At 40.2% G+C, this 23723-nt stretch overlaps 1 protein-coding gene across 3 annotated transcripts in view; it reads left to right on the forward strand.

The window, feature by feature from the left end:
• The window catches only part of DNAH8 (dynein axonemal heavy chain 8), a 332681-nt gene that overhangs the window by 303780 nt on the left and 5178 nt on the right, over nt 1–23723 (forward strand). For all 3 annotated transcript variants that reach the window (XM_010389720.2, XM_030929346.1, XM_010389721.2), the window contains 3 exons: nt 5780–5936; nt 9124–9276; nt 9356–9545. In XM_010389720.2, coding sequence (XP_010388022.2) covers nt 5780–5936; nt 9124–9276; nt 9356–9545 — 500 coding nt within the window. The remainder of the gene's footprint in view (nt 1–5779; nt 5937–9123; nt 9277–9355; nt 9546–23723) is intronic.

The following is a 23723-nucleotide window of genomic DNA, read 5'->3' on the forward strand; positions in this document are numbered from 1 at the left end:
AAATGAATCCAAAGGCTGCTCTATAGGATTTCCTCTACTCCCCCCAAACACAGCTTTTTCATAAGAAAAGAAGCCTGGATAACTTTCCCAGTAGCCTCTTAGGTTTCTGCCAATTCGTGTGGCAAGTTCCACAAAAGGCTGTGGAACTCACCCCAGGGAGGAGGAGAGAGAAGGCTGGAATTCGCTTTCCATATGCTGCAGAGGAAAGGCAGAGGGGGCACTTTCTGGTGGGGCATAAAGAGTAAGGGTTTGTAAGCTGCATCTCAGTGAACCTGAAACATTTGTCCCTGATTTATCTCTGTTAACTTCTTGACAACTGTGATGGGCTTTGCCTTATGGGGGTTTATTTTTCTCTGTTTTTCAAACTGAAAATGATTTTTAATATTCTTTATTCTTAAAGTCCTACATTCTTATTGAGGAGCATCAACAATACAGAAAAATAAAGAGCAAAAAGAAACTAATGATTACAGAAAAAGCGAATCATGCAAAAATCCGACTGCAAAAATACCCTTCTAGATTTGTTTCTGTGCCTATAAACACAATATTAACAACAAAATTAGATCATACCATAACTGGGTTTGGTGCCATGTTATTTTATTCTATAATCCCCCAATGACACCTCACATGATCAATGAATATACAGCTACATCACCATTTTTATTGGCTATATAGATTTTTATAAAGCTTTACTAGGATTTATTACAAATACTGTTATAAAGTCATATACATTCATCTTTGTACACTTGTCTGATTATTGCTTCTAAAACAGCTTTATTAAATGTTGAATAAATACAAAAGAATATGTATACTGTATATAAAATGTAAAGGACAAATATACAATGTTGCTTTTTTACACCACTCTTTCTGTGTTTTGCTTTTCTTCTTCTTCCTTTTTGGCCTTTTGCTAAATAAGAATTTTCCATTTCATTTCTTTCCTCTTCTGCTAGTTTGGAAATTATGTACTCTGTTTCTGTTCTTTTACTAGTTACCCTAGAAATTTTAACGTCAGTTCTTATTTAGGTCTAAAATTCATATATCTATGCTGGGCGTGGTGGTATGTACCTGTAGTCCCAGCTCCTTGGGAAGCTAAAGTAGGAGAATTGCTTGAGCCCAAGAGTGTAAGTCCAGCCTGGGCAACAGAGCGAGAACCCATCTCTTTAAAATAAATAAATAATAAATAAAATGAATACGTTTACTTTCCTTTCTCTTAGATAACTTTAGCTATAGCCACTCTCCTGACATTTCAGTATTTTAATCTTATCTTTTATAATCCCACAGTTAGACATACGATTATTGTTTTATACTATAATGCTTATTTAGACTTACCTATGCATTGGCCCATTCTTTTCAATACTTCAAACTTTCCAACAGAATAACGTTCCTCCTTTCTAAAGTATACCCTTTAGAATTTCCCCCATGAGGGGCACATTCTTTTATGGGTGATACACTCTTCTATTCTTGTATGAAAACGCCTTCTTTTGCCCTTCTTTTTTGAAAAACAGCTTTTATGAGATGTAATCTGCCTATCTTAAATTATCTCATTTTAAGTGGACAATAAATGATTTCTAGTGAGTTTACCACTGCAATATAATGTTATAAGATTTTCATCACTCTAAAAAGAAATATTGGGCCCATTTGTACCCAATTATCATCCCCAACCTCAGGCAACTGCTAATCTACTTTCTGTCTCTGTAAATTTGCCTTTTCTGGACATTTCGCATAAGTAGAATTATATATTATGTGATCCTTTACGTCTGGATTCTTTAACTTAACATAATGTTTTTGAAGTTCATCCATGTTGTAGCATACATTAATACTTCCTTGGTTTTTATTGCCAAATAGTATTCCAGTACCACATTTTGTTTACGCATTTACCAGTTGATGAATAGCTCGCTATGTTCTACTTTGGGGCTATTAAGAATACTGCTATGAACATTCATGTGCAAGTCTTTGTGTGGACATGTCTTTTCATCTCTCTTACGTAGATAACTAGGAATGTTATGTAGTTATTGGGTCATTGGGTCATAATCTACTCTTAACATCTCAAGAAATTGCCAAGCTGCTTTCCAAAGTGACTGCACCAGGCTGGGAGCGGCAGCTCATGCCTGTAATCCCAGCACTTTGGGAGGCCGAGGTAGGCGAATTGCCTGAGCTCAGGAGTTCAAGACCAGTCTCGCCAAAATGGTGAAACCCCCTCTCTACTAAAGTACAAAAAGTTAACTGGGTGTGGTGGTGCATGCCTATGGTCTCTGCTACTCAGGAGGCTGAGGCACAAAAATTGCTTGAACCCAGGAGATGGAGGTTGCAGTGAGCACCACTGCACTCCAGACTGGGTGACAGAGTAAGACTCTGTCTCAAAAGCAAAACAAAAGAAAGTCACTGCACGATTTTACCATCCCCTCTAGCAATTACGAAGGTTCAAGTTTCTCCACATCCTTGCCAATATTTGTTATTATGTATCCTGTGATCATAACCGTCCTTTGTAAGAGTGAAGTGGTATTACATTGTCCTTTTAATTTGCTTTTTCCTAATGAATAATGAAACTGAACTTCTTTTCATGTGCTTATTGACCATCTGTATTTCTTCTTTGATGAAATGTTTATTCAAATGTTTTTTCTTGCCTTCATTCTTGAAAGAGAGTTTTGTTTGGCACACAATTTTAGGTATATAGTTATTTTATCCTAACACATGGGAGACACTATTCCATTTTCTTCTGGATTTCATTGCTGTTGTTGAGGAATTGACTGTCAGTGTAATTGTTATTTCTTTCTAGATAATCTGCTCTTTCTCTCTGGCTGCTTTTAAGATGTTCGTTTTGTTTTGGGTATTCTACGGTTTTACTGTGATATATCTACATGTAGAGTCCAAGGGTGAGAGGGATTTGGCTTGCCATTACTGGCTTTGGAGATATAGAAAGTGGGCCACAAGCCAGGACGTGCAGGTGGCCTCTAGTAGCTGAGCAGGACCTTCAGCTGACAGCCAGCAAGAAATTGGGTACCTCAGTCCTGCAACCTCGAGGAAGTTAATTCTGCCGACAACCCAAATAAGCAAAGAAATGGATCCTCTCCTATCTCCTATGGAAAGGAACCCAACCTTGCTGATGTGTTGATTTTAGTTCAGTGAGGCCTGTGTCATATTTAGCACCTACAGAACTGTAAAATAATAAATTTGTCTTGTTTTAAGCTGCTGACTTTGTGGCAATTTGTTACAGCAGCAATAAATAGTATAGGTTTTAAGTTTTAGTTATGTTTTATTTCTAGAAGTTCTTTTTGACTCTTTTTCAAATATGCTATTCATGTTTATAGTTTCCTCTTTAATACTTATATTTTCAGTCTCCTTTTAAAACTCTTCAATATCACAAATACAGTATATTGTAATGTGTATCTGAAGAGTCACTTAAGATCTCTACAGGTCTGATTCTGCTTTCTGTTGTTTCTACTGGCTGTTTCTCACATTGCCTTGTTTCCTTACAACTTTTTAAACTTTTGACTTTGAGCTTGTGTCTATTGGAAGTTAACTGTTGTATTATTTGAGACCTGAGTCAAAGGTATATTGTTCAGGAACGAGTTGTGTTTGCTTCCATCAGGTGCCACCTAGGACTTCCTAGGACTACCTTAAAATAAATTCTTGGCTTGAGCTTTTCCAAATTGCACAGGTAATATGAATAAATGGTAATTAATGTCACAAACATGGTGAATTCAGAATTTTCGGAAAGATTTTTCCCCCACTTAGTGCTAAGCTAGATAGAACAAGTTACCTATCATCTTCTTCTGACAGGTGGAGGTTACTTTCTAGTTTACCCTTATACTGAGGTTGTAGCTGTGTGGGGTCCCAGCTTTATGTAGGAATTTCCTATTATACTTTTCACCTCAGGTATGAGGTTTCTCCCTTGTCTCATTGCACTATCCAAACAGAAACTCGAAAACACCAGTTAGTTGATTCCCCCAGGGTAAAATCTGGCTTTATCTCTCTGGATTCCAGCATTCACTTTATTTCCAGCATTCATTTTATTTGACCCTGAGGATTTTTTATTGTCTTGCTAGTTCAGTGATGTTTTTAAAAGGATGTTTTTCATATCTTCTCCAGAAGTTTTAGTTGTTTCAGAAGGGTGGTTCACAGTAACATTTGCACCATACTGTCAGAAAGGGAAATGTCAAATGTCTCTTTCTTTTTAAGGATGAATTCTTAGGTGTAGAATTGCTATATTAAAAGGTATGCACATATAATATTTAGATATATATTTCCATATTACAGTGGCTTGTTTTCTGTTCAAGAAAATAAAACAGAAAAAGAAGTCACTAATCTCAAGCATTTGCTGAATCCCTTTTAGATTTGCCTCTCACATCTACAAAAGGAAATACGAATGTGGTTGACATCTGGACAAGGGACAAAATTAGCAAACAAAACAATAACCCTCCAAAATAAAATTATGTGAAGTGTATAGATGGTAAATTAGGAGTTCAGAAAAGGCTGAAAAATTTAAATCTGACCATGTCACACCTGGCTAGGGATATCTTCAGTGGCTGCCCATTGCCTTTAGGGTGGTGTTCAGAATCCTACAAGTTCCTATATAACCCTGCATGGTCTGGCCCCTGCCTCTTCTTCATCCTCATCACTTCTCCTAGCTTACTGGCTCTGACCTCACTGACCTTATCTCCATTCCTCAAATGCACTGAAACCCTTTTCACCCCTCCCCTTACTTCTTATCTGAATGTCCTTTTCTGCCTCCCACCCCACCCCACCCCACTGCCTGGCTGACCTTCTGGTCTCAGCTTACATATGACTTTTTAACTTTTACTAATCTTCTAGTGTAAATTACCTCCAGCACACAAATACATACATACATACACACACACACACACACACATGCACATACAGCACCCACCCCACCCGCCCACCCCCACACACATTTCTACTCAAAAGTCCAGATAACTGGTCAACCCAGCATCTCAGGGACAGAGACTAAGTTCCTACATCTCAGAGTATCTGGTCAACCTGAGAGAAAGCTAGAGAGTGGGAATGAGAGAATCAAAACTCTCTGAAAGCATCCTGTTACTTCCCTCCACAGCAGTTGTTAGAATGGGGTTGTCTAATATCTATCTCCTCCACTAGAGGACAGAACTATGTCCTATCCCCTGCTGTATTCTAGAACTTAGCTCAGTGCCCAGTACGTAGTAAATCTTTATTGAATAAATGGATTTAAAGATACATAGCTGCATTTGAACAGGTGGAGCAGATGGGTGTCAATAGATTTCCCTGGAAATCATAAAACCAGTGGAAAAATGAGAAAACAAAACAGAAAAGATGAAAGCATTTTAATAGTTTATAACTCAGTGAGGAAATATGAGTGGATCCTATTTGAGCCAACAAGCTGTCCTATAATGATAGACTCTTATGAGCAGTCTATAGCAGAGGAGAGTGAACGGAGGTGAGCTCACTGTTTAGCAAGAGGTGGTCAGGTTAGCTACAACCAAGATGGTGAAGCAGCGATTTGGATTACCAGGGGAGTTTTTGGGTCTCTTTCCTTGAAGATGGAGAGTGTTTCATTTCAGTAATGTTCTTGATGTCCTGTTAGGAGGTAGTAGAATGGATCTCTAGTTTTTTTCATTCCCCCAGGTTGATAGTAGTTAACTTTTCTTCTCCTTTTTTTTTTTTTTTTTTTTTTTTTGTTTTCGTAGCTTGCTTTGATTTAAGTGATTCTATCAGTTCATTTTAGCTTTGACAATGATCTCTTACGTGTTTCCCTGTGACATGCTGAACAGCTCACTCTTTTTACTAGGTACCAGAGTAACACTGCTTCTGCTGTTCTTGAAACAATTACCAACATTCAACCCAAAGAGAGTGGAGGTGGTGTGGGAGAGACCCGGGAGGCCATTGTTTATAGATTATCTGAAGATATGCTGAGTAAACTCCCTCCTGATTACATTCCTCATGAGGTAAGCCTTGCTGCTTTCCCACTGGCATACAGAGCTATTTGTATATTTAAACAGTAAGTCTGATTACCATGGAAAGCAAGAATCTACCTGTTGGTGACTATGTGGCAGATGACCTGCGTGATAAATTTTGACTATATTACTAAACTCTGCATCTCTCATTGTTCACGTCGTTCTCTCTTCAAAACTTAAAAATATCAGAAGAAAACATTTTCCATGATGCTTTTCTGTTGCATTCTTTTAAAAATTCCCTTACAAGTTAATTCCTCCTCAATCGAAGTTTCCACAGTGACCATTTATATATCAGTTTCTATGATGCCTTAAGCTGTGCTAAAAAAAACAACTCAAAAATCTTTAAGGCCAAAAGGCAATGGTGTTGGTGATTTGGTATTCTTTAAGATGTTCCAAGTGTTTTAACTGTAGATAGATGACTCAGCCGTCTACTCCATTGATTTTTAATCATGTCTGCAACTCATTGAATAGGATAGAACAATTAATGGAGATATTATTATGAATATAAGCACCCCGTTACCAATCTGAAGTTTTCTAAGAACCACACTTATTCATTGATTAGAATGGCATGGCGTGGGACAGTAGCTGTGTTTTTGAGCCCTCATTACAAGCCAGGCCCTGTCCTAAGTGCTTCATACACATTATGACACTCAGTGCTCAGGACAGCACCAGCAGAAACCAAGCTAAGTGGCAGAGCAAGAATTTGAACACAAAGTGATCTGACTGTAAAACCTGCGGTCTTAACTAGTTTTAGCATGCAATGAGTGTCCCAACAATAAAAAGTGTTTTATTGCCTCCTAAAATAATTATTGTTTCCATTGTGTAGATAGGTACCAAGACCTTTGGTTAAGACATTGAAATCAATAGTTTCATGTAAAGATAGTTATAGTAAGGGGAGAAAATACTTTTAAATGGATAAATATTGTAAGTATACACTTTCAATAGTTTTACTGGTGTGATCTTCAAAAAACAAGGCAGCATACTTGCCTTCAAAGATTTTTAATACTGGCATGTGCAAGTGAGATAAAACTTACTCTATATGACTATACCACAGGGCTGCTATTGCCAGGGGAAAGGTTCAAGACCTTGTGATAATTTGAGCTGTCCAGTCTTGGTTGGGGGCACTTCACCAACAACACTTCTGTTCTGGCGATTATTCCAGCAGCAAGTGAGCATTAGGGGTGTAACTAAATGAATTCCTATATGGGAAAGAGTTTGTACTAAGAGGCATCTAAAACTTGTCCCTGTTCCAAGATCACTTACTTTATAGCGTCGTATTTTATAGACGAGATCTGTTCTTGAACATGTGGCTGTAAAGTGAATTTTGTAAATCAAAATATAATTATACCATTGACTTCTGTAGTAAAAATCAAGCTACATTATTGTAGAAAAAAACTACCTGGTCCCAGAAACATAATGAAAATGCTATATAAGATTACAGCAAGTCTTAAATTTTATTAATAAAAGGACAATTTTAGGCTGGAACAATAATTATACTCAGAATCAGGATTAGAATTGCATTTTCTAGGGTTTAAGGTTTTTCTAAGCATGTCTCTATCTCAAGTAAAGTTTTCCTTTTAAAACCCTAAGCAGGATAAGGTGATTTGTTTGAAACTGCTAATATACTAGAGACACCTGGGCTATTGATTTGAGAGCTTTATTCCTGAGCTTTATTTTCCACTCATGAGGTTGCAAAAGTATTTCTATAATTTCCCTTTTTCCTAAGAGTGGATTTCCACTCTTGAGATGGATTGATTTAAAGGGAATTATATATAGATGTAATTACACACACACACACACACACACACACATACACACACACACATGTATAGCATATATATATGCTATTCAGCCACTGGAGGTTGAAGGACTTGGGATGGAGATGAGAACGAGGCACTAGAGGCTGCAAAAATGTAGGCTCTAGAACCAAGAATTCTGGAGGGTAGCTGAAGGTTGCTACGTCGGGCTGGGCCAGGGACCTCCCCTGGCATGCTTGACTGATTTTAATATAGTTTGCCCTACCCGCATAGGTAGTCCTATTCAGCTGCCTGTTTTATATCGGTGCTCAGTGTTATATCTCCTTCCCTTTTTATGCTTTCCATCTTCCTCTCTCGCTCACTAGAAACAACCCAGTTGCAATAAACAGAGGTGTCCCTTGCTGAAAGGAAACTTCTGCACCGTGCTAGAGGCCTGTCCTATAAAAGGAGGAGAATGGTTCAGATGACTTTGAAGCCCACCCATCTCTAACATTCCAGGCCTTCTGAGGGGGCAGTGGGCATCTCTGGCAGAGAGTCCTGCAGTTCCTGGCCTCCCGTGATCCTTCAGATTGACACCTCACTTTGAGTTCTCTCCCACTCCACGTGTCCTGTCATTGTTCCTTCAATTCGGGCATCTCTTTGATTGTGGCCAACAGAAAGTTCAAATCCCTTTATGAGCTCCTGCCAGTGTTTGTAGTCCATCTTTTGTTGGGCATATGTCACCAGATTGAAATGTGTATATTGTATTGGCTTGTTTTCCAATAATCATCATATTTTATTGTTCCCACAACCAGCGGCTTTTGTATTGATCTCTTCAAAATAGTCAATAAGTGATACATCAAAAGGAACACATGACAGATATTTAACTGCTCTCCCACAAAATCAAATATTTTCATTTACTGGATTAGGAAAGGCTCTCTTTAGCTGTCATAGCTAAGGCAACAGTGGCCTTTGGAAACTATAGCTAATCATATTTATTGGTAACTGCTCTGTAAAGATTTTTGCTCTATTAACTTTCTATGACATTTCTAATAACTCTGCAAACATAATGAAGGAAAAAATTCCACTGTGTTTCTATGAAGGTTAGATTGCAAAAAGAATATCTAATTGACACCCAGTACTTAATCATGTGAAAGGAGAAAAAGGTACAATTTTATTTCAGTTCTTTAAAGTACATTTCCAATTATTAGCTAAGTACAATCAGTAAGAAATAAAAATCATTTTAGTTGAACAGTAGTTTTGGAAACCCAGGAAATGGAAAATTTAATGGCAAGTTTGGTTCTACAAGAGATATTTTAGAGTTCATTTGGGCTGGTAGAGATAATTCCTGAGGAAGAAAAAGAATTGAGAAAGAAGAGGTCATTGGAAGAGAAATGACAGGTGATAAAATCTCCTTTATTGCATTGTTTACTTTGTTTTAGGTGAAATCTCGTTTGATAAAGATGGGCCATCTTAATTCAATGAACATATTTCTTAGACAAGAAATTGACAGAATGCAAAGAGTCATTTCAATACTCCGCAGTAGCCTGAGTGATCTAAAATTGGCCATTGAAGGAACAATCATTATGAGTGAGGTGAGCTGTTCTTACATCAGTAGGCATTTCCTTCTTTGTTGATGTTTCTTATTCATGTGTTTTAACTTTTTTTCTCCAGAACCTGAGAGATGCTCTGGACAACATGTATGATGCTCGTATACCTCAGCTCTGGAAAAGAGTGTCTTGGGATTCGTCCACACTGGGCTTCTGGTTCACTGAACTTTTGGAAAGAAATGCTCAGTTTTCTACGTGGATATTTGAAGGGAGGCCTAATGTGTTTTGGATGACTGGTTTCTTTAATCCCCAAGGTATGTGCTCATAGGAATTTTGACCAACTTGGAATTTGTGTGTTGTTGGATAGTAGCATTGTGTGATAAGTGTATACCATATAAAACAATATGGAGCCGTAGCTTGCTGGGTGCTGCACATAGCCTTTCAAAGGCAAAAGGACACAATAATTCTTCTGTATTTGTTTTACAAATTCAATCAGAAGCTCTTCCTATCAGTTTTTTACAATGTGGTGGCAACACCCTTCCTTTTTGTTTTCACCAACTTCAGCAAACCATCAGTCTGACACATGAACGGATAGGACACATGAAAGAGTAAAAAGAAGTTTCTCTCTAACTTACAGTTTTTAAATGTTTGTGAAATGCCAAAAATGAAGCACCAAAAGATGCAAAAATTGTTTCCAGGGATTAGAAAATTAGATTGATTTCAAAAATGACTGTGACAAAAGTATTCAGAGAACTTCAGGGGGGTCTTCCCCTCCTCAGTTCTCTAGTTTTCTTTTCCTTTTTTTCCTGAAAGAGTGCTTTATAATTCTGCTTCATTTATTCCTTCCTTCTAGAAATGTTTACTGAGAAAGTTAATGGCTTGATGTCTTAGAGTCTGTAAGGTTCAGGAACATGACACTTTTTTGTCTTACTAAAATATGGATAGTTTTACTTCAAGTAATTCTTGGTGAAAATGAAGAAATGTTGAATTCCTTATGGTTCAGCAGCTTATGGCTCCATTTGTAATAAAATTTTAGAATCATTCACACTTACAGATTTAGGATGAATTATTGCTCCTTGTAGCAATATAGGTGCATCTCATAAAATAATGTTGAGTAAAGGAAACCAAACAGAAAACATTACATGCGGTGTGGTTCCATGTATACAAAGAATAAGAACAGGCACAATGGCTCTGTAGTGTTCAAAGTCGGAATAATGACTGTAGAAGGAGGGCAGCGATTAGAAAAAGGGTCAAAGGGCCGGGCACGGTGGCTCATACCTGTAATCCCAGCACTTTGGGAGGCCAACGTGGGCAAATTGCTTGAGCCCAAGAGTTTAAGACCAGCGGGGCGACATGGTAAAACCCTGTCTCTACAAAAAATATGAAAATTAGCTGGGTGTAGTGGCATGTGCCTGTAGTCCCAGCTACTTGGGAGGCTGAGGTGGGAGGATCACCTGAGCCTGCGAGATCAAGGTTGCAGTGAGCCATGATCGCACTACTGCACTGCAGCCTGGGCAACAGAGTGAGATCCTATCTAAAGAGAGAGAGAGAAAGAGAGAGAGAGAGAGAGAGAGAGAGAGAGAGAGAGAGAAAGAGAGAGAGAGCGCGCACAAGGGACTTCTGGGGCCCAGGAATGTTTCGTTTCTAGATCTGGATACTGGTTATGTGGCTGCATTCTCTTGGTGAAAATTCCTTGATATTGCTGTATTACTGATGATTTGTTCAGGGTTTTTTTGCATAAAGCATACTTTGATCAATATTGTACATGAAAAATATGCATTTAATTGTCCTCTGTATACGTACATTCATTCACTGTATGCATTTTCCAATACCTTAAGAATGTTTAAATTTGAAACACTAACCATGGTGATTTGTATGAACATATCAAATTATACATAGTATTTGATAAAGCCCGTAGCCTTTAGATTTGTAAAGGGCAGCCCCCAGATTTCACTTATCTGTTTTTCTCCCAGAATTTCCATTGAATTAGGGGAGGAACATTTTTTATTACGGGTCTCAGATTTTATGTGTCTACTTATGAGTCTCTTTCCTCTGTATGAGCCTCAATTTGAGTAAGTCATCACCAGGTAATTCCTGGTTGGGGGAGCCTGAAGTAATAGCATTTAACTTAATAAGGATTGTTTGACCACCTCCCATTTGCCAGCGCCTCTGCTAGGTACTTGCAATGAAGAGAGATTTGAGACCTGGTTCCTGCCCTAAAGGAGCCTATAATCTGGTTGGTAAGACAGACACATCAGCAACTTTAATGTAATGTGATAAGTGCCCCACTGTGTGAGAACTAAGTGCCATAGTAGCCCAGAGGACAGAGAGATTAATTCTGCCAAGAACTTCACACAGGAAGCAGTGAGTAGGGTTTGCAGAAGCAGGGATGCAAAAAAAAAAAAAAAAAAAAAAAAAAAAAAAAAAAAAAAAAGAGTGAGGGCTTTCCAGGCAAAGGCCTGAGCAAAAACAAAGCTTGTTCAGGGGAACAGGGAGACCAGGGCTCAAGAGCAAGGCTGGTAGCGGGGAATGAGGCTGGAGTATGAAAAGTCTTCCAGGGCTTCAGGCGTTGGGGCTGTATATCAGAAGATTATCCCAAGAGAAGGCAAGTGATGGACTGGTATATGGAGGCCCAGTGCAATGATACTCTTGCCAGGTCCTAGGAAGAGGGCCTGGGACTTAACCAGGTGCTGAGGAGGGAACAGATTTGATGGAATGATTAAATGTGGGTCTCCGAGAGAGCAAAGAGGGACAATGTAGGCTGGAGGCAAGGTACAAGACAGGGAGCATTGGGAGAGAGACAGGTAGGGCAGAGAGGCAGGGAGCACTGGAGAGGTGTGTTGACAGACTTGGAATTGAGAGAGGTGTAAGGACCAATGATTTTCAAAAGTGTGAGGTTATTGAGTATATCTTTGATATTTACAAACCAAGAGAGTGGAGTGGGTTCATCCCTGGCTTTCCATAGACACGAATGCACATAATTTTTTTCAGTGATTTTTTTTCCCATTCAAAATATAACTTAAAAAAGCAAAGTGTTAATATGAACTAATCTTTAGTTGTTAATATATGTTAAGAAATGTTACAACCAGAACAATACTTAAATAAATACCAATGTAGATTCACATGATATGATTTGGCTCTGTGTCCCCACCCAAAACTCATCTCAAATTGTAATCCCAGTGATTGGATCATGGAGGTGGTTTTCCCCATGCTGCTTTTGTGATAGTGAGTGAGTTCTCATGAGATCTTATGGTTTAATAAGTGTTTGGCCGTTCCTCCTTCACTCTCTCTCCTGCCTCCATGTAAGACGTGCCTGCTTCCCCTTCTGCCATGATTGTAAGTTTCTTGAGGCATCCCCAGCCATGCAGAACTGAGTCAATTTAAACCTCATTCCTTCATAAATTACCCAGTTTTGGATATGTCTTTATAGCAGTGTGAAAATGGACTAATACATCACATTTCAGTTAATGCCTTACTTTCCTTCATTTGTTAGTAATACTCATCTTTTCCCTTTTCTTCAGTTCTGCTTTCAGGTTAGACTTTGATTCTTTCTCTCAGGTCTCTCCATGTCTTGGAAAGCCCTAACTTATTCAAACATCCTACCCTTTACACACAAGCACACACACACCCTTATCCATGACTGCTTTCCATTAGTCGCACAGAAGACTGGAAGTCAACTCTTCCTGCACACTAATCACTTCTCTGCTCTCTTTTAGTTCTCCTGACATGAGGGACAAATTACTTTCTGTTCCACCTCACTTGGCCAAATCTGGCAAATAAAGATTACAGCAACTCCATACATGTTCCCAGGCAGTGTGCAAACAGAGTCCTTTCCAACTGGAAACTCGCTGGACACTGTTTGACATCAACAGTTGATTTCCCAACATGAATGTATCTCCCGAGTTTTATGTCCTCTAACTCAGTCCTCTTCAATGAAATAATTTCTTTCTTTGGTTCAAAACATTTAAGTAAATGGCTTAAAAAAAAAAAAAAACCCTACATATTTAAGTAAAACACAATATAGTTTGCGTAAAGGCCATAGTTTCATCACAAGTATATATACAGTAATCAAAATTACCTGGGCCATAAAGAAGACTCCAGAATGCCTGCAAAGGCTTTTTTCATGTGTGATTGCTAATGTTCATAATTTTATAATGTAATATGACATCTGATACTGTTTAGTGTGTTTCCCTCATTGTCCTTTTGGTGACTGCTCCACAGGCCTAAGTGACTTTGAGTTCCATGCTACCTCAAGGACAAGTGACATGCTTCGCTTACCCCTGGTCAGCACCCGAGCTTCTGCTGTTTGTAGCACTGCTGTTGGCCTTATGGGTGGCCTGATATTTTGTCTGTCATATTTAAAGAGGCTGAGTCAGACACCGTGGAGCTCATCTGGCATTTTCAGCACCCCTCACAATCATTTCTATAGCAATTGACGAGCTCAACCATGTGGCAATTAGACTGGATGATGAAAATAGTCAAGCTGTCTGTATCTGTGACCCTGTGATAGTTTTTTCAACGTGTGGCTTTTTTCAGTGTGTGGATTTGTCTCCTGATGGATTGCTCAGGCCAGGAGAACCTTTGTGCTCCACTGTGTTTTTGCAGCAGTCATTGGTGCACATCTTCCCACATAATTTAAGATTGTTTTTCTCGGGGGTCACAAAGGATAGCCCTGGTCTGTTTTTCCCTTAGGTGTGCCTTTTCAGTGCATCATGTAACATGATTTAGCTTCTGGAGCATGAGCTTGCAAGTGTGTGTATATGTCTGTGCTGTGTGTGGGATGTGTTTAAACCCAAAGAATATGACTTGTAATGAGCCTGACTTCAAGCCAGGGTATTGACTGCCTTTCGGAACATCTTAATTGATAGCCATGCTTTGCCATTTGATGTTAGCTATGACTCACAGGTGCTGCTAATGAAATGGAGGCAGAGGCTGAACGTGTTCCCCAGGTCTCACACCTCTGTAGTAGATTGAACCATGCAGTCCCATTATTTTCCTAATGTTTAGCTCAATCTGGAGCTTGATGCCATTTAGATGCCAAACTGCATCCACTTTTTTCTGTTATTTTTTCTCAGTGTCTTGACAAGCCATGCCAGTGTGTTGTGTCAGAGATCAGTGACAACTTCTTCCATAATGCAAATCAAGATTTTTCAGTTAGAGGCAATTTTGCTGGATCAAAGAGATGGATCATGTTTGTCCTGTTATCTTGCATTTCTGTAAAAATAATCTACAACCTTCTGCCTGTGTGTGTGTTTTCAGGGAAACATCATCAACTAGCTAGAATCTCTGAATGCTTGTCTTGAAGAGTTATAAAAGCCTGACATTTGTGGAGGTGGGAATGTGTGCCAAGGACTAATGGAACTTTAGGATTGGAAGGGACTGGGGGACAGCTTCTAATCTAATAGCAATTCTAAGCATGCCCCAGTGCCACTGTTTGATGAATGAGAGCTACCCTTAAACATCTTGGGGAATCTAGGTGAGTGGACCTCAAGGTCCTAAACTTCAACATGAGTGATAGCACTAACCTGCCCTGTCCCCAAATCACTGAACTATAGAAATGCCTCTGAGTGAATAACAACCCGTCCTCCTTGTCTTTTTGTGTGAGCAGCTTTTATGCACTGGCCTTAGACACAACCACATCTCTTGTAATTCCAGTCTCTGCATGTGTTTACCTTCCTTACCAACCACCCAGTCCTTTGTAATCTGGCCAGGCTCCATCACTGTGCTGAAACTGCTCCCTCCACGGCCCTCATATCTAACAACCTCTCTGATGACATCATTGCCCTTGACTCGAGCTAGAATGCCGACTCTGAAAACTCTCATGCCTTGGTTTCCATCCATGCCCCTCCTCTCGTCTCAGAGAGCTCTCATCCTACCTCAGAGCTCACTTTGTGTGCTCTTCTTGACAGCTTCTGTCCTTGGCCTCGGCCCTCTCGTTGATGACCTCGGCCTATGACTGACTCATTTAATGTCCCACTGTGGCATGCTCATTCCTCAATTCCACCTGCCAAGTAGGAATTTCATCCTCCTGCAAAGGTCACCAGAGCCGTGATCTGCCCATCTTCCTCCTGAGTCATCCTTGCCAGGATTCTGCTGAATGTGCTTGTGCACCATCCTCCAGGTCACCTGGACTCTTGTGAATGGGGTCCTTATGTCAAACAGCATAGAATAGGGAAACCAGTACAGCATGATGTCATGGAAGGCAAGGAGAAGTAGTAAGTAAGAGTAGTGGCAGATGCTCCAAGCGGGCAAGTAAGATGGGCCAAAATGGCCAGATGGATTTTTCAACAAGAAGACAGTTGGCAGAAGTCTCAGTGGAATAGGTGGGGAGGTGCAGGAGTCTGATTTGAGGGTGTGTGAGTGAAATGAGGAAATGGAGATGGGGTGAATATGGATAACATGGATAATTCTCTCAAGATATTTGGCTGGGAAGATGAGAAGCAAGCTGGAGGAATAGGTATTTAAATAAAAAGTTTTCTTTCTTTTTCTTTTAGTGATAGGAGAGGCTTAAACCTGTTCAAATACTGGTGGGAAGGAGAGAGAAAGAAAGGGGGTTGGGGGAGGGATGAGGGAGGGAGAGAGAGCCCAACAATCTCAGAGAGGTAAAAGAAGCAGAAGGAGGTGGACACAGCACTCACAAGTGGAGAAATGTGCTCCAGGCAAGCGCACCTTGCACATTGTAATAGGAGTAATAAGGAAGGAAAGGGCATAGATGCTTATGGTAATGGAGTGTAGGTAGGCTTGCTGGCAAGAAGTTAAGGGCATTCCCGTCTAATGCTTTCTACTTTCTGTCCGAAGGAGGAGGCGAGGTCCTCTTGAAAGCAAGAAGGTGTTGGTGGAGAGATTTGATTTATTTATTTTATTTATTTCCATTCAGATTTTATTTTGTAAATGTGTAAGATAATTGAGATGTGCATTGTTTTTATCCTTGTTTTTCTCATGACTACTGACACACTATACTGCATCTTGCTTTTTTCACTTAACACAACTTGGAAGTATTTTATACAATAATAAAGAACATCAAGATCATTCTCTGTCATTTCAGTAGATGTATGGCATTGTGAGGATGTACCGCAATTTGTTTAACCAGTTTTTCATTGATAGACATTTAGGTTTTTTCCGACGTTTTGCTGTTATAAATAACAATGCAATGAACATCCTCTACATGTATCACTTTGCATATTTTCAAATATACTTGAAAGACAAATTCCTAAAAGTGGAATTGCCACCAAACCCTGGTGTTACTATCAACCGTGCTTTATAGTTCAAGAAACAGCAGCATTCCATTAAGTAGTTTGTACAAGGACTTATGGAGCAGATCGAGGATGGACCAGGTCATCTGGCTCCAGCATGTGCAACTTTTTTCTCCTGTACTCTACTTTTTGATGATCTGTAAATTTTGATACTTTTTCAAAGTGAAAAATTCAGAGTATATGCATTTTACATTTTGATGACACAAAGGTGCCCTCAATCAGGGTTTGTTGTGGCAACTTTTTCCCCCTACTAGCAGTGTATGAGGGTGCAATTTTCTTTTTCTTTTCTTTTTTTACAGTGAAATATTATTTTTACTTACGTCCAGTAGGCAATTGTGATTAACATGAAATATCCATTTTGCCCGCGGGCAGAAACCAGAGGGGAAATAAAATTACTTAGACATTACTTTTTACCATTCCAACTTTATAGGAAACTTTTAAAGAATCTGGCAAAATGGTTCTTTGTAACATTTTGATTCAGTTGTGCCTATACTTTCTGATGTGAATGATAGCTAAGAGAAAACATTTGAATCTGATTACCTCTATGAAGATATTTCAATAAAGATATTATGTATTTTCAGGTATTTCTACTCTCAAGAATATGATTTGATAGGTCTCTTTGTGGTACTGTAGCCTGATAAATGTCATTTGGGTGAGTTATGCAGTGGGGTTGCAGGTGTCAAACCCCAGATTCACTGTCTGACATGAAGGGGAATCAACAAGAGTCTCAGCTTGTGGGAAATGGTAGAGAACTAGTGGAAGCTGAGCAGAAGATAAAAAAAAAAACTGGAGACATCAAGCAAAACTTTAGGAATGTGTAATTGGATATGAATAGAGAATAGTAACCATAGGCCTACTTACCACGTAAGGGTAATTTTGTATTTTTGTAGCATGCTCACTACAAAAACCCAACTTGGAGCATCCACTTAGAGGCTCCTTGATGTACTGAAGTCTCTTTAACCCAAAACCTGGATAATAATTATAGTTAATAATTAATAATTAGTATGTAAAGAGAATTGTTAGTCACTGTTCTGAATGCTTTACATAACAAACCCTGGTGTTACTATCAACCGTGCTTTATAGTTAAGAAACAGCAGCATTCCATTAAGTAGTTTGTCCAAGGACTTATGGAGCAGATCGAGGATGGACCAGGTCATCTGGCTCCAGCATGTGCAACTTTTTTCTCCTGTACTCTACTTTTTGATGATCTGTAAATTTTGATACTTTTTCAAAGTGAAAATTTGAAAAAGTGGTATCTTTTCAAATTTGGTGAAAATTTGATATTTTTTTATATTATTATTATTATTTTTTTAAATTATACTTTAAGTTCTAGGGTACATGGTGGAGAGGTTTTAAAAGAGTGGCAGAAGTTTGAGAAAGAGGGCAGATGAGGGGGACAGGGAAGGACTAATAAGTGGCCTTGAGAATTCTGTTGAGGCTCTTGATTGTGAACTGTGGTGATGGTGGCTGTGCGATGGTTTCTAGTTTCATTCAGCAGCCTGGTATAGATGTGAGAGGTGGGGACATTTGGATTCATCTGGGATTGTGGTTTTGCCAGGCAAGAGCTGAAAATGATTGATCTGAAGTAAGCAGGGAAGGAAGTGAAGAAAAGGGGTGGAGTTGAGGAGAAAGTCATAAAACATGGTGAGGCCAAGGGTCTGAGAGGTCAGATGCTGAATGGGGTGCTGGAGAGACCCAGGTGTTGTCAGAGTGCTTAATGGGTGGCAGCAGATGGGTATATGGCAAGGACAGTGAGAGGAGGGACATGTGGCCAGAGGCTGTGGTTGTCAATGCAGCAGAATTTCCCATAAAGGGTGGAGGAACAGTTGGGAAGGGCAAGGTCTTTAGGGTTGAGCCAGGGCAATCTGGCGGAAGGTGGAAAGAACGTTCTGTGAAAAGGTGGAAAATATGAGAGTTTGTCAACAGAGGGAACAGTGGAAAGGTTTGGGAGAGAGGGGAGAAGTGGGAAGTTGGTTAAAGGGAAAGGAAGCATAAATTAGCTCAAGGAAAAGATAGTTCAGGGCAGGAATTACATTTTTAAATGTGGGACATGGTGGTATTAGCTCATCCCAGCCTTGCTAAGACGGGTAGTCCCAACTCTCCCGTTTATACTGAAGTTTTACTGGAGCCAATTATGTCTTGGATTAGTCATTTCAGAGAAGGTGTGTGTCTCGAGGGGCCCTGGAAAGAGTCAGCTTTTACTACTGACAGTCTTCTTAATATTGTGCCTGTACTCTTCCCACTTGTCAGACTTGTTCTTAAAACAACTGTGGATCAATGACTGTCAATGACTTGTCTGTAGAACTTTTTACAGGGCAGTGGTTCTCACACCTGCCTCCACAGTAAAATCACCTGGGGAGCTTTTAACACCTACTACTACCTGGGGCCCCAGAACAAGTATATCAGAATCTCTAGGAATGAGCCCTCTAGGGTCCACACAATCAATTTTCTTTTCTTTTCTTTTTTATTTTACTGTAAGTTCTGGGATACATGTGCAGAAGGTGCAGGTTTGTTACATAAGTATATGTGTGTCATGGTGGTTTGCTGCACCTGTCATCTAGGTTTTAAGCCCCACATGCATCAGCTATTTGTCTTAATGCTCTCCCTCCCCTTGCCCCCACCAATAGGCCTCAGTGTGTGTGTTCCCCTCCCTGTGTCCATGTGTTCTCATTGTTCAACTCTCACTTGTGAGTGAGAACACGTGGTGTTTGGTTTTCTGTTCCTGTGTTAGTTTGCCGAGGATGATGGCTTCCAGCTTCATTCATGTCCCTGCCAAGGACATGATCTCATTCCTTTTTATGGCTGCATAGTATTCCATGGTGTATATGTGCCACATTTTCTTTATCCAGTCTATCCTTGATGGGTTGATTCCATGTCTTTGCTATTGTAAATAGTGCTGCAATAAACATACGTGTGCCTGTGTCTTTATAGCAGAATGATTTGTATTCCTTTGGGTATATGCCCAGTAATGGGATTGCTGGCTCAAATGGTATTTCTGGTTCTAGATCCTTGAGGAATTGCCACACTGTCTTTCACAATGGCTGCAGAGAAATAGGAATGCTGTCACACTGTTGGTGGCAATAAATTTTCTGAAAAACTTCCTTGGTCATTCTGATGAGTGAAGAACCTTAATCTTGGACCTTTGCTCCCCAGTATCTGGTCCACCAGCCAGCAGCATCTGTATCACCTGGAAGCTTGATTCAAATGCAGAATTTCAAGCCCCACTCTTGAACTACCTACTGAATCAGAACGTGTACTTTTAGTACATCCCCCTCCCCAGGTGATTCCCATGGACATTAAGGTCTGAGAAGCCCTGCCGTAAAACAAAGCTGGTACCTGGGTTCCACCTCCAGAGATTCTGATTTTATTGATCTGAGCTGTGACTTGGGAATTGGGAGTTTTAGAAGATTCCTGGGTGTCTCTGATTTTCAGCAGTTTAAGGTCCCTGCCTTACAGCAAAGAACTGGGAAAGGTGCTTGTTGCATTTTTATTCGACTGGGTTGACCAACCCTATCTTCATTTAATGATTTCTGACCTTTTGTTTAATTTACCAATGAACTACATTTGCTTCTCATTTGGGGGAAAAACTGCCTGTCGTACACTCGTGGCAGGAACATCATTTCTCCTCATCTTCAAAGATGCTACTGGGAAGCTTAGTAACTGATTAGACAGGAAATAACTGCACAGCCTAAGGCCTATTGCATAAGGACCAGTTCATTTATTAAAGAAAAGAAAATGTTGCTTATTTTTAGTATAAATCATTACAAAATGCCAACCAACTCCTTATGAATTTGAGGAGAGCAATCTTCCTGATTAGTTATTTCTTTCACCTTTTCTAAGACCTTGTATGAAATGATATTTAAAGCACTCTTCAGCTTTCTTTAAGCCAGCTGATTGCACAAGTCGAACAACGGCCATGAGTGTGTTGAACTGTTGGATTGCTACTATTATAGGAATGGACACATACCAAGTGTTACTTTAGACCTGAGTTTCCGAAGTATAATCCTAGCTTAAAAGGGAATTTTTAAAAAGAAAGAAAACAGGAAACTGTATTGTATTGGGAGGAGGCCGAAGGAGAGATGAAAAAACCATTTGGATTTTGGGGTGGGGGGTAAGTGGGGGGTAGTTGTCTATAACTTTCATTAAGCACTTTTTTTTCCTTCTCTTTTTAAAATAAGCAGCAGGCTTTGGGTTGGCAAACCCCAGGGGGATGCAGAAACCTGAGGCTACTACCTTTTTATCTGCCTTCACGATACTGTCCTCTTCCCCCAGCTCCTCCCTGACTCCATGGGCCAAGCCTCAGACTTTCCAGCTAACTGCTTCCCATGAGCCACTACTCTGATACCAGCCTATAACCAAAGGAGCTGAGTGGTCCAGGCTTGGTGACCAACCCTTCTCAGCCCACTCAATCAGGGTGCTCCCCAACTGCAGGCAGGAGGCAACACCCTGTCTGCTACCATCCTCCCCTTCCAGAGCCTACCTGCCTGCCCAGCCCTGCCCTGCCCTTCCCAGCCGAGCCATACATTGCTTTGTCCCATCTGGGGGTGCCCTGCTCAGGGATGCACTGGCAGGGCTGCACCCAGCTTCTCTGGTAAGCAGAGACTCAAGAAGCCTCTGGGGTCTTGTTTTCTGGTTGTGTGATCCCAGCGGTGCACATATTCCCCTTGGGTGTCTGAACAGAAGGGCCTGGGAGGGAGGGCCACATCCCTGCAGTCTTGCTCTGCTGGCGTAGTGGGCAGCTGCCTACCCCCACCCCACCCTGCACTGTGGCTCCGGAATCAGCAGATTAAGCATTTTATAAATTGTATTTTAGATACATGTTTCAAACTTGTGAGTTTTTTCAAAAGAACAAGCTTGACAAATGTGTGAAGAATTCGTTATGCTTTATGGGTTTGAGGGGGAAGAATTTTTTTTTAAAGCGTCTAATTCAGACCACATGTAACTCAGATGTTTAAATAATCAAATCACCTGTTTAATCTCATGAAGAATAGAAGGCTACTATTGTTGAAGATTTTCCCCAACTTTTTGATTCTCCCTTTGGAGTTAAACATATGAACATAAGAATCATTTTTCTACCACTGATGATTGAAATTTGGTTTAGGAATTATTAAAACCAAATTGTGCCGGCCGGGTGCAGTGGCTCATGCCTGTAATCCCAGCACTTTGGGAGGCCAAGGCGGGTGGATCACGAGGTCAGGAGATCGAGACCATTCTGGCTAACATGGTGAAACCCATCTCTACTAAAAATACAAAAAATTAGTTGGGTGAGGTGGCAGGTGCCCGTAGTCCCAGGTGCCTGTACTCGGGAAGCTGAGGCAGGAGAATGGCATGAACCCGGGAGGCAGAGCCTGCAGTGAGCAGAGATCACGTCACTGCACTCCAGCCTGGGCGACAGAGCCAGACTCTGTCTAAAAAACAAACAAACAACAACAACGAAAACGAAATTGTGCCAAAACAAAAGTACTGCTTTCAAGCTCTTATAAAGAAAAATATATCAATAGTCTTTAAAAATTATACAGGCTTCAAAAAACCAGTTTTTCATTCCATTAGACTTGTTATCAGTCTACAAGAAAGACGGCCATTCATTTTTTAAATTCAATAATGAACAGTTCATTGGATTTGCTACCCTTTGAGTGCCACAAGGATCATGCTCTCTTTAGGAAGCAGAAACAAAACGATCGAGACTTGAAAGGATATGTATCTTCTCTACGTTCTCTGAACATGGGAATGGCCCATTAACGTTTCCTATCCTGCACTCTCAGGCTGCAAATATATTTAACATTTTCCTTTCTTAATAGTACAAGGTAACATAAGTGTGTTCTAGAGTCCGCCTCCTGGCATTCCTAAGCATTAGGAGGCTTATGGCTGAAGTCGGCTGGCCAACATGATTCCCATGAGACAGCACCTCTCCCCATTAGGGAGAAGACAAGAAATGGCCTCTCTTTATTTGCACTAGAGTTTTTCAGAGCTCTGATGATGGCTGAAGTCTTTGAAGCAGATGTGCTAAATAAGTGAGAATCCAGTTCTATCCTCCTCTGGCACCTGTGACATTCTCTTGAGTGCCCACAAGGAGTGAGGTCAAATTTGCAGTTTAGCTGGAACTTTAAATGTTATAGAAAATTTTCATTATGCAACTTGTGCAAATGGATGGTTAAGACCAGGATTCATGTCTTGTACATTATGACCTCGTAGATTCATAGAATAGTAATGAATCTTAAAATATCATAAAATAGGGTTGATTTAATTCCAAGTCCACATAACCCTACTAGGATATAGTGTCTAATACATGGGTGCACACTGAATGTTCAGTGGTGAAAATGACATTTTCATGGAGTGCCTTAGAATGGAGAATTGGATTTTATTATTTTAGTCATATATACCATTGACTGGAAAACACACCAAATGTTTTACTGCTAAAGTATGGGAGCCTCAATGTTTAAAATGGAAGTTGCCTGGCACAGCGGCTCGCATCTGTAATCCCAGCTACTCCAGAGGCTGAGGTGGGAGGATCACTTGAGCCCAAGAGTTTGAGACCAACCTGAGTAGCCTAGCAAGACCCTGTCTCTAAAATAATAAAAAAAAAGGAAGTCAACATAATTGCATGCTGATCAAATCCCCTTAAGTGACTCCACATAGAGCACAGGCATTGACCAGCAATAGCTGCCAGGCAAACTTGCACTAAATTTCCTGCCTCCTATACTTAACATTTTGTATCATAAAACCGGTCTCTCCTACTAGGCACTCTTGGTTTCATGAAACTGTAGCTGTATAAGAATCTATGAAAGTCCTTCCCTCAGCTGCTTTGGTCAACTGGTCAACTCTTCTTTTGGGTTAATGCAAGGGCCCTTCTTTACCACACCAAATCCTATTTTAGTGGGCGCTCTGAGTAAACTTTTCAAGATGCAAATAAAGCCAAACCATTTGAGTTATTATTTAAATTGTCAGTGGCTTCTCTCCATCCACAGACTTAAATCCAAACTCTGACCTTGAAAAATCACTCCTCCATCTTCGTTCTAACCTTATCTGCTGCCACTGACTCTACGCTCTCTCAGCCATCTGTGTGTGTGCGTGTGCTGTTCCTTTACCTGGAATTGCCCCATCTGGCAAACTCCTATGTAGCTCTCAAGAGTCACCTTCCACTTCATCTTCTCAATGATGCTTTCCCTGAGTTGTCTTCCTGAGTAGTTAACTTTGTTCACACCTTTGTTCATAATGACAACGTTGTATCAATGTCCAGCC

The sequence above is a fragment of the Rhinopithecus roxellana genome, chromosome 4 (genome assembly GCF_007565055.1).
Source record: "Rhinopithecus roxellana isolate Shanxi Qingling chromosome 4, ASM756505v1, whole genome shotgun sequence".
Classification (NCBI taxonomy): Eukaryota; Metazoa; Chordata; class Mammalia; order Primates; family Cercopithecidae; genus Rhinopithecus; species Rhinopithecus roxellana.